The sequence below is a fragment of the Triticum aestivum genome, chromosome 4A (assembly GCF_018294505.1).
Source record: "Triticum aestivum cultivar Chinese Spring chromosome 4A, IWGSC CS RefSeq v2.1, whole genome shotgun sequence".
NCBI classification, from domain to species: domain Eukaryota; kingdom Viridiplantae; phylum Streptophyta; class Magnoliopsida; order Poales; family Poaceae; genus Triticum; species Triticum aestivum.
In genome coordinates this window covers 78,386-90,639 of record NC_057803.1, presented here as the reverse complement: position 1 = coordinate 90,639, position 12,254 = coordinate 78,386, and the positions used below count along the sequence as shown (strand labels likewise).

General features: G+C 50.7%; 1 protein-coding gene across 1 annotated transcript; it reads left to right on the top strand.

The window, feature by feature from the left end:
- Positions 1–8,672: 8,672 nt before the first annotated feature.
- On the top strand, positions 8,673–10,126 carry LOC123081503 (pollen allergen Phl p 5.0101-like). The gene has a single exon (XM_044504074.1). The coding sequence runs from the start codon at positions 8,735–8,737 to the stop codon at positions 9,887–9,889; it is 1,155 nt and encodes a 384-aa protein (XP_044360009.1). The 5' UTR covers positions 8,673–8,734; the 3' UTR covers positions 9,890–10,126.
- The last annotated feature ends 2,128 nt before the right edge of the window (positions 10,127–12,254 follow it).

Here is a 12,254-nt window from a genome sequence, read left to right as displayed (position 1 = left end):
TACAAGGGAGGATATCTACATATCCGTATTGCCAAGCTTGCCTTCCACGCCAAGGAGAGTCCCATCCAGACACGGGACAAAGTCTTCAATCTTGTATCTTCATAGTCCAACAGTCCAGCCAAAGGATATAGTCCGGCTGTCCGGAGACCCCCTAATCTAGGACTCCCTCAATGAGTATTACAAGATTTGATGTACCACGAGATCGTAATGGCTAAACCCTAGAAGTCTAACCTATGAATATGGTAATGAGTATATGTCATCTGCTTTCCGGACTATCCCCTTCGGTTTATATAGACACCAAGGGGATCTAGGGTTTACATGGAGTCGGTTACATAATAAGGAATCTTCGGTCCCCAAGCTTGCCTTCCACGCCAAGTAGAGTCCAATCCGTACACGGTGCAGTCTTCGACCTTCATGTCTTCACAGCCCATCAGTCCAGCCCATGGATAACAGGTCGGGCGCCCGAGGACCCCTTAGTCCAGGATTCCCTCAGTAGCCCCTGAACCTGGCTTTCAATGACGAGGAGTTCAGCGTGCATATTGTCTTCCCCCTTTCTCCGAACTCCAAGATAGTCTTCAGATGCAATGATAGTATCCTGACCTGTTACACACACCATACACAACCGCAGAGAGAGAATATAATATTTGCACGAATCTAATCTATTGACAGGTTTTTTCCAACACGACATCATGTATGTCCGGTTATAATTTCGAACTTTTTTTCTTCTGCCATTCCACGCTTCAAGACGCGGTTGCTATCAACATGTCTTGTCGAAACAGAGATCGTGCCCCCTTATTGCGGGATTCTCATCAATGCAGGCATGGGTAAGTTCATGATAAATTTAAGTTCAGTTAATCATATTACTTAAGAACTCCCACTTAGATAGACATCCCTCTAATCACCTAAGTGATCACGTGATCCAAATCAACTAAACCATGTCCGATCATCAGTGAGATGGAGTAGTTTTCAATGGTGAACATCATATGTTGATCATATGTACTATATGATTCACGCTCGACCTTTCGGTCTCAGTGTTCCGAGCCCATATCTGCATATGCTAGGCTCGTCAAGTTTAACCTGAGTATTCTGCGTATGCAAAACTGGCTTGCGCCCATTTTCGATGAACGTAGAGCTTATCACACCCAATCATCACGTGGTGTCTCGGCATGACCAACTTTGACAATGGTGCATACTCAGGGACAACACTTTTACCTTGAAATTTAGTGAGAGATCATCTTATAATGCTACCGTCAAACAAAGCAGAATAAGATGCATAAAGGATAAACAACACATGCAATCAATACAAGTGATATGATATGGCCATCATCATCTTGTGCTTGTGATGTCCATCTCCTAAGCACCGTCATGATCACCATCGTCATCGGTGCGACACCTTGATCTCCATCGTAGCATCGTTGTCGTCTCGCCAACTATTGCTTCTACGACTATCTCTACCGCTTAGTGACAAAGTAAAGCAATTACAGGGCGATTGCATTGCATACAATAAAGCGACAACCATATGGCTCCTGCCCGTTGCCGATAACTCGGTTACAAAACATGATCATCTCATACAACAAAATATAGCATAATGTCTTGACCATATCACATCACAACATGCCCTGCAAAAACAAGTTAGACGTCCTCTACTTTTTTGTTGCAAATTTTACGTGGCTGCTATGGGCTGAGCAAGAATCGTTCTTACCTACGCATCAAAACCACAACGATAGTTTGTCAAGTTAGTGATGTTTTAACCTTCACAAGGACCTGGCGTAGCCACACTCGGTTCAACTAAAGTTGGAGAAACTGACACCCGCCAGCCACCTATATGCAAAGCACATCAGTAGAACCAGTCTCGCGTAAGCGTACGCGTAATGTCGGTCCAGGCCGCTTCATCCAACAATACCGCCGAACCAAAGTATGACATGCTGGTAAGCAGTATGACTTGTATCATCCACAACTCACTTGTGTTCTACTCATGCATATAACATCTACGCATAAAACCAGGCGCGGATGCCACTGTTGGGGAACGTAGTAATTTCAAAAAAAAAATCATACACACACGCAGGATCATGGTGATGCATAGCAACAAGAGGGGAGAGTGTTGTCCACATACCCTCATAGACTGTTAAGCGGAAGCGTTATGACAACGCGGTTGATGCAGTCGTACGTCTTCACGATCGACCGATCCTCTGCACCGAACGTACGGCACCTCCGCGTTCAGCACATGTTCAGCTCGGTGACGTCCCACGAACTCACGATCCAGTAGAGCTCGGGGAAGAGTTTTGTCAACACGACGGCGTGATGACGATGTTGATAAAGCTACCGTGACAGGGTTTCGCCTAAGCACCGCTATAGTATGACCGAGGTGGATTATGATGGAGGGGGGCACCGCATACGGCTGGGAGAGATCTTTGTGATCAACTTATGTGTCTAGAGGTGCCCCCTGCCCCTGTATATAAAGGAGCAAGGGGGAGGCCGGCCGGCCCTTGTTGGTGCGCCAGGAGGAGGAATCCTCCTCCTACTAGGAGTAGGATTCCCCTCTTTCCTACTCCTACTAGGAGGGGGAAAGGAAGGGAGAGAAAGAGAAGGAAAGGGGGGTGCCGCCCCCTCTCCTAGTCCAATTCGGACAGAGGGGAGGAGGCGCTCTGCCTGCCCCCTCTTTCTTTCCCTTATGGCCCAACAAGGCCCATTAGCCCCCGGGAGGGTTCCGGTAACCCCTTCGGTAGTCCGGTAAAATCCCGATTTTACCCGGAACTCTTCTGATGTCCAAATGTAGGCTTCCAATATATCAATCTTCATGTCTCGACCATTTAGAGACTCCTCGTCATGTCCGTGATCATATCCGGGACTCCGAACTACCTTCGGTACATCAAAACATATAAACTCATAAAACCGATCGTCACAGAACTTTAAGCGTGCGGACCCTACGGGTTCGAGAACTATGTAGACATGACCGTGTCTCCGGTCAATAACCAATAGCGGAACCTGGATGCTCATATTGGTTCCTACATATTCTACGAAGATCTTTATCAGTCAAACCGCATAACACTATACATTGTTCTCTTTGTCATCGGTATGTTACTTGCCTGAGATTCGATCGTCGGTATCCCAATACCTAGTTCAATCTCGTTACCGGCAAGTCTCTTTACTCGTTTCGTAATGCACTATCCCACAACTAACTCATTAGTTGCATTGCTTGCAAGGCTTATAGTGATGTGCATTACCGAGAGGGCCCAGAGATACCTCTATGACAATCGGAGTGACAAATCCTAATCTTGATCTATGCCAACTCAACAAGTACCATCGGAGACACCTGTAGAGCACCTTTATAATCACCCAGTTACGTTGTGACATTTGTTAGCACACAAAGTGTTTCTCCGGTATTCAGGAGTTGCATAATCTCATAGTCATAAGAACATGTATAAGTCATGAAGAAAGCAGTAGTAGTAAACAAAAATGATCAAGTGCTAAGCTAACGGAATGGGTCAAGTCAATCACATCATTCTCCTAATGATGCTATCCCATTGATCAAATAACAACTCATGTCTATGGTTTGGAAACTTAACCATCTTTGATCAATGAGCTAGTCAAGTAGAGGCATACTAGTGACACTATGTTTGTCTATGTATTCACACATGTATTATGTTTCCGGTTAATACAATTCTAGCATGAATAATAAACATTTATCATGAAATAAGGAAATAAACAATAACTTTATTATTGCCTCTAGGGCATATTTCCTTCACGACAAACGGCACAAAGGGCTACTGCCTGCTTGAGCAACCTCGTCGGTTTCCACTCCAGCCACGACTCTGCGATGCGTCGAACGTTATGACTATGGGGGGTATCCGTCGGCTTGCCTTCGGATTCTTTTCCAGTCTCACCGTCTGCGTCGCTATCGTTGTGACTGCGGGGTGATGTTGAGTAACGTGATTGTATTAGGAAACATAGGTTAGACTAGCAAATATTCTGGCTTGGCTTGTACTCCAAGTAGATCCCTCTCTCCCTTCTAACAATATACTCTAACCTGCCGTAGCAGACCTTTAACATCAAGCTTTTTATTTTCTGCTCGTAGCTTGTTCCTTGCATTCCACCAAATCCAAATCAGTGCAACAATGCTTGCAATTCGGGCCATGTAGTAGTGCATATATGTGCTGCCTCCTTTGGATCATTGAGGTCCTTACATTTAGCACGTACATGCTCCAGGCCCATCTCTCTCCACAGGCGTCGCACCATCTTCATCTCTGCGTTGGTAGACCGGGCATACTGTATCAACATCTCCTCTTTGCTTGAGATTTGTATACACAGGGGAAGACTATTATGAGCTGCTCTCCATATAAATTGTTTTACCTTCATCGGACACGGCGCTCACCATATGGAGTTCCAACTGAAACTATTTTCCATCCTGATTTGCTTGTCCTTCTTCACCCGCTCATACTCTTTCCAGTTTCTTGCATACTCCCTCCGTCTGCGAATAAGTGTACATCTAGCTTTTGTCTTAAGTCAAAGTTTTAAAATTTTGACCACCTTTCTAGAAAAAAGTAAAAATATTTATGGCACCAAATTCGTATCACTAGATTCAATTCGAAATGTACTTTCATAATATATCAATTTGATGTCATATGTGTTACTATTATTTTCTATAAAGTTGGTTAAAATTTCAAAACTTTGACTTAGAATGAAAGTTAGATGTACACTTATTAACAGACGGAGAGAGTAGGTTGTATGCAGACGGGTGGTACCACACCCACCCGTCTTCCAAGTCCTCTTTAATTGGGATTGTAAGGATGATATTTGTGCCAGCCAATCAGACAGTTGAAGAACGAAAAGAAGCATACTGATTTCATAGTGAAGACACTTCAACCCCAAGTTTCTGCGGTCTTATTGATTGACTTCTGTAGTTGGGGAAACAAAACAACACATTTGTCACAATCCAAGCATGTAAGAGCATCTCCAGCCGTTGGCCCCCAGGCGGCGATTTTACGCGCCCCCTGGGGGCGAGCCGGTGATAAAATCGGCGCGGGGGCGAGCGTGTTCCCAGCCGCTCGCCCCAGGGTCGCCCCAGGCGCGTATTTTTTTATTTTAAAAGATCTGAATTCGGTAAAGTTGGACCAAACTCGGCATAAATTCGGCTAACTTGCATTCATATTCAACATGTTCGGAGTTTACATAAATTATTTTTAAAAAAGACATCTACAGGGCGAAGAAGTCGCTGTGCGCGGCGAAGCCGCCGATGTCGCCGCCGTCCTCGTCGTCGTCAGCGGCCTTCTCCTTCTTGATGGCGCGGCCGCCCCTGCTGCTGGACCCCTGCCCGGCGTCTCCAATTCAGACCGGTGGCGGCGGCGCGGCATCGTCGTCGCTATTGACGAGGACGACGACCCCTCCCTCGTCCCGGCCGCGGCGCCGGGCTTCGAAGCACTCCAAGGCCGCCTCGTCGCGCTCCCACTTCAGGGGCGCCTCGTCGTCGAGCTCCTCCTCCTTGACGCCGCCGGCGAGCCCCGGCTCGCGCTTGACGGCGGCAAGCCCCGGCTCCGTCTTCGGTTTGACGAAGCACGGAGGTGCCGAGGAGGAGGCGCGCCGGCCGCCCTCGTTAATGACGATGTCGGCGCTGCGGGTGCGCCGACCGAGCGGCGTCTCCCTGGCGGGCTCTGGCTTGACGCCGACGAGCGCCGGCGAGCCGGTAGAGTGGGAGGAGGAGGAAGAGCCAAACCTCCTGGGAACCCATGTCCCAGCGCTCGGGGGGGGGGGTGGGGGGGGAGGGGGTGGGACGGGGGGACGGGCGCCGCGGCAGGGTATGCCAGCGGCGAGTTGTTGCCGCCCTCGAGGTACTCCAGCACCCCGTGCAATGTGCGGCCAGGGACGCCCCACCAGAGGCGGCGGCCATCACTGTTCTTGTTGCCCCCACAACCGGCGCCCCGTTCGTGGACGCCATCCGCTGTGCCTACCGCCGCTGGAAATACGCCACCCATGCCGCGTGGTTGTCGGCGGTGTACTGGGGGAGGGCGCGCTGCTCGTCAGTCAGGGACGACCGCACGCGAAGGAAGAGCCAAACCTCCTGGTGACCCACGGCCCAGTGCTCCAGCGGGCGGGGGGGGGGGGGGGGCGACGCTGCGGCAGGGTATGCCAGCGGCGGGTTGTTGCCGCCCTCGAGGTACTCTAGTACCCCGTGCAATGTGCGGCCGGTGACGCCCCACCAGAGGCGGCGGCCGTCGCTGTTCTTGAGGCCCCCCACGACCGGCGCCCCGTTCGTGGACGCCATCCGCTGTGCCTGCCGCCGCTGGAAATACTCCGCCCACGCCGCGTGGTTGTTGGCGGCGTACTGGGGGAGGGTGCGCTTCTCGTCAGTCAGGGACGACCACACGCGGTCGACCTCGGCGGCGTAGATGTCAGGGCGCGCGTCGACATCGGGCACCGGGGGGATGGGGACGCTGCCGCTGCTGAGCCTCCACCCCGTTGGCCCGGCGCGCATGTCCGGCGGCGTCGGGATGTTGGCCTCGAATAGAAGCCATGCTTCTGACGACTGGAGCGAGCGGCGGCCGAAGCCGTTGGCTACCGCGGCGTCGCCAGGGAAGCATCCGGCCATCACTGCAGAGGGAAGGAGGGAAGGGGAGGACGGGGGAGATAGAGCTCGGCGGCGCGGACGGGAAAGAGCAGAGCTCAGCGGCGGCTGGTTTGGGCTCGGGCTGGTGTGGCCAGCGGCGAGGGGGAGCGGCGGGTCTTTATAGCCCGTGCCGTGTGTACGCGTGGCGGGAGGGGAGGCATCGCCACGCCGCCGTGACGCGCCGTCTCGTGAGGAATCAGTGGAAGGCTGACCGGCGGCAGCCTTGCCATTGATTCCCCGCAGGAAATCGAGGCGCTCTGGGGAAGACGAGGCGTCGTCTTGCTGACGCGGCTGGCCCGTGGCTCTTTCGCGCCAAAACCGTTCGCCCCGGCGTCCCCGGGCGCCCCCAGCGCGCCGGGTTTGGCCTGGGTCCACCGGCGTCAGTTTCGGCCCAAACCGGCTAAAAAGGGCTCCTGGGGGCGCGATTGGGCCGATTTTTGGGTGCCGGCGCGGCAAAAACGCCTAGGGAGGGCCTGTTGGGGGCGCGGCTGGAGATGCTCTAAGATGTAAATGTGAAGAGAATAATATTGCATCTAGATAACAAACACTAGAGAGCAGCCCCATCAGTATGAATGCACTAATTGTTTCTCAAGATGAAGATAGATGACCCACCCACAAGTATAGGGATCGCAACAGTCTTCGAGGGTAGCATTTCTCCAAATTTATTGATTCAACACAAAGGGGGCCCAAATAACATTTGTGAGTCTTTAGCAGTTGAGTTGTCAATTCAACCACGCTTGGAAAGTTATTCTCTGCAGTAAAGTGTTTAGTAGCACAGTAGTGTGATATTTTGATAATAGCGGTAAAGGTAACATTGACGATAGCAGTTTTGTAGCAATTGTAACAGTAGCAACAACTGTAGTAGTAACTTAGCAAAGACAATATGAGCAAAGCGTAGGCATTGGATCAGCGATGTTTATTTGTATGGATGACATTCATCATACAACAGTCAGAACCTAGAGTGATACACAATAGCTCCAATTCATCAATTCAATGTAGGCATGTATTTCGTATATAGTCATACATGCTTATAATAAAAACTTGCATGACATATTTTGTCCTACCCTCCTGTGACAGCGGGGTACATAAGGAAATCCAATGGTAATTAAGGCCTCATTGTATAGATACCGAGGTACCTAGGGTTACAAATAAGTCGGTTGGCAAATACTCGGCAATCTACCTTGGAATCTTGGGGTACACATCAAGTTTTTGACCATTCCTTCCCATCATTCTTACACCAAATGAACGAGGTCCACCAGTTGATGAGGTTAGAGGGGCGGTTGGTGTCCTTGGCCCAGCCCAAAGGACTGGCAACCGACATACCGAGCACCCCCTAATCCATAACTTAGTCAGTCACAACTCTTCGTTGGCACCTCCCAGCACCGTCGCAGCAGCACATTATACTACTTGTAGCACCTCCTATCACTGGCCATAGCTCGGTGCACCATTGCTTGCATGAGCGCGGCCGCCGCCACATCTCGCCGTTGCAGCTCCACACTACACCTGTCACAACATTGCCGGGTGCCAGTCCCAACACAGCCTCCCACCGTTGCAACATCCGCATGCCGTTGTAACTAACTTGTCGTCATGCTGATCCCAACACCACTACACACTAGTTCCAGCATTGGCGTCCGGTGGTCCCAAGACCGCCACGCCATTCTTTTTCCGTGCGCCTGTTGTAGCTCGGCGTCATGTCGGTTTCAACATCTTAGTCCACCGGCCCCAACATCCCGTGTGCTTGTAACGGCGAGAGGACAACAATAATCTCCATATTTTTAATAAGTACTCCCTTTATATACTAATATTAAAGCGTTTATAGATCACTAAAGTACGAAGGGAGTATATTAGTGGACAAACATAGAAAGCATTGACTTTTGACTTAATAATTTATTTATAGGCCATCTATTTGGTGACCGATCGAGGGAGCAGAGCAGGTACACCTTTAAAAAGGAGTGGCTAATTTGGGCATGGCGCGTAAATCTCTCGTGGCCTCTCACCCTCCCCTCTCCTTGATTCATGCAGCTGGCAGGTATATAAGGAGAGCCACCTCCATGAATCTTGATCCATCCATCCTCTCCTCCAACCAAGGAACCAAGCATCGATATCGCAATCGCAATCGCAAGAGAAGCAGCAATGGCGGTGCAGCTGCAGCGCACGGTGGCGCTCTTCCTGGCCGTCGCCCTTGTGGCGGGGCCAGCCGTCTCCTACGCCGCCGATGCCGGCTACGCCCCCGCCACCCCGGCCCCCGCCACCCCTGCCACTGCCGGCTACGGCCCCGCCACCCCGGCCCCCGCCTCCCCTGCCCCCGCCACCCCTGCCGGCGGCTACGCCCCTAAAGGGCCAGCTGGGACGCAGCCCAAGGCGACGACCGAGGAGCAGAATGTGATGGAGCAGGTGAACAACGCCTTCAAGGCGGCCGTGGCGGCCGCCGCCGTCGTCCCTGGGCCGGACAAGTACAAGAAGTTCACCGACACCTACATCCCGGACGTGGACAGGGCTATAGCGGACGTCTTCAAGGGGTCCAACGCCTCAACTTTCACCGCCAAGATCGGCATGGCCCAGAAGCTCGCCTACGACTCCGCCGACGGCGCCACCCCCGAGGCCAAGTACGACTCCTTCATCGCCATCCTCAGCGAGTCCCTCCGCATCATCGCCGGCACCCTCGAGATCCACGGCGTCAAGCCCGCCACCGAGGAGGTCAAGGGCCCCATCCCCGCCGCCGAGATGCAGGCCGTCAACCAGATCGACACCGCCTTCAGGATTGCCGCCACCGCCGCCGACGCTGCCCCCGTCAACGACAAGTTCACCGTCTTCGAGTCCGCCTTCGACAAGGCCATCAAGGAGACCACTGGCGGCGCATACGCGGGCTACAAGTTCGTCCCTGCCCTCGAGTCCGCCGTCAAGAAGGCCTACGCCGCCACCGTTGCCGAGGCGCCCGAGGTCAAGTTCACCGTCTTTGAGGCCGCCCTCACCAGGACCATCGCCGCCATGTGCGTCGCAGCCAAGGGCGCCGCCGGCGCCTCTAACGGAACTGATGCTGCCGGTGGCTACAAAGCTCCCGCCGCAGAAGCAGCAACCGCCACTCCCACTCCCGCCGCCGAAGCAGCAGCAGCAACCACCACTCCCACTCCCGCCGCCGCTGCCGGTGGCTACAAAGCTCCCGCCGCCGAAGCAGCAGCAGCAACCACCACTCCCACTCCCGCTGCCGCTGCCGGTGGCTACAAAGCTCCCGCCGCCGAAGCAGCAGCAGCAACCGCCACTCCCGCCGCCGCTGCCGGTGGCTACTAGTGCACGTACGTGATCATAAGATTGTGGCGGCCCGCGATTTTGATCGATAATCATCAATTCTTGCGTCCATGCATGCATGGCTAGCTTATTAATTAATTAATTACGTACAGTAATTTGTTTCGGAGAGAGACATCGATAATCATCTGTAAAGCATATATGGATGAGATATAGTATATATCATCCATCTGTAAAACATTCTTTATATATAATATACACGGGCTCATAATTATTCCGTTATATATATGCCCGTGCGTTGTAATGGAAAAAAATGATGGTTTGTGTCGGCATAATGTCCCACACACCGGATTCACTATGAAGAACATATTGCAATGCAATATCCTTCTACAAAATGAACAATAAAAAAGACGTTGCAATTTAGCCATCTCTTACTGATTTTATTTAAGTATAACCCTTCCTTTAATTACCATGACGTCCTCATCCGTTTTAGTTGGGAATCAAATCCTTCATTTTCTAATTTAGCAGCCCTTCCTTTCAATTATCCCACCCTTTTACCTCAAGTGCTTCCTTTAATTAGCCTCATCTATTTGAATATTCTATTTATTAAGACCACAATCTTTCTTTTAATTATTCCACCTGTTTACCCATATTGTTTTTTAGTTAGTCACATTCGTTTAAATATTTTATTTAAACCCATAATCCTTTCTTTAATTAGCTCGTTCGCTTAATTAGCTCGCCCTAAACATCAGGACTGCCACTCTATATTTAGAGAGCGAGTTGGGATTAGTAAATGTGAATCGTGCATAGGTCATTGGTTGTTACGTTGAAGATCCGGACATGAGGTCATGTGTTCAGTTCCAACAATGTTGATTTATTTTGACCCAATTATTTTTTCACGGTCTCTCTGAAAGCTCATAAAAGGCCCATCAACATACAAATACCTGGCCCAGGTCGCTTAGCCAAACGAAAAGGACTAAATCAAACCAAGAATACCTATATCCATGGGTGTAGGTTCTCAGGGACCGTTGATCGGAGACTTCCCGTTTTGCCCGGGGGCTGCTTCGATCCAAGGCGTCAGCGAGCAGCGGCAAATGACGCGTCACCGGCTCGTCCACGGCGCCGGCGTAGTCGGGTTGCAGAGGGGCTTGGTTGTAATTTCCTTTTCTGTGTGGACCTTTCAGTAATTTGGCCGTTTTAATATCAACTCCTTTTCTCGCAAAATAAATAAATAAACATGATGACTGCCACTCGTATATTTAGAGTGAGTTGGGATTAGTAAATATGAAAGGTGCATAAGTCTTTGGTTGTTACATTTAAGAGATAGACAGGAGGTCTTGTGTTCAATTCCCACAATGATTTGGGTGGTGTGATGGCCACATAATCGTAGACTGGTTAGTTATTGCTTGTGAAATTCCTTCATCGTCTATGTACGTTTGTCAGAATTCTGTTTGTACTTTGTAGTAGTAAAATTGCATCAGCACTCCCTCAAAAACCACTACCTTTTGATGTGTTTGTGAGTACCGACTGTTGCTGCACCGACAGGCCTCCATCTACGTTTTCACATTAGGCTCCGGCCAGCCGCCGCCGAGGCACATAGGGTGCCCTCGTCTCGCCGGATTCGCACATTACCACGGACTCCTGTTTCAAGGTAGCATATGGTACACAGATGGTCTCATAGGGGTATTCGACACCAACGATGAGGAGATCGTGCCGGTTCATCTGCCTCCCGCATCACCTCATCTGCGCCCCGGGTGACGGTGAACTGTTTGAGATGGGTGACATGCTTGCCTTCTCATGTCCTGATTATCCAATGACAGCCATTGATATCTGGGTGATGCAGCAGAACCACCAAGGCGAGGTCTGGGATTTCAAGTGTCGGGTTTAATTGGTCATTGCGGAGATCAGCCAGCAGTGTCAGTGTCCCTACAGTGACCACTATGTGTTAGTTCTGCCTGGGGATGATGGGTTGCTCATTTTGATCAGGTGTGACGACTGACGACTGGTTGTTTCAGGTTGATGTCAATGGCAAGTTGATTGCCAGTTTCCATCCCAGAGGCATCAATTTCACTCCTTATTTGCTCAAGCAAACTCTTGTTCAACATACCTTCTTTCCGACACTAGAGGTAAGTTATGTTGTCAACGCTCCGCCTTTCATCTGACCCGACGATTATGAATATGCTGTCAACACTTAGAGGGCTGTTGAGTGTGGTGGTGCTTCTTATCAGCCTAGCTCTCCGTACCCACATGAGCTGCATATGTTGTCAGCATACTTGGCCTTTTTATCTTAGAGGGCTGTTGAGTGTTGTGGTGCTTCTTATCGGCCTAGCTCTCCGTATCCACATGAGATGTAGTATGTGTTAACTAGATCCACTATTAACCTTCTTTGTTGATGTATAAAAGAAGTATG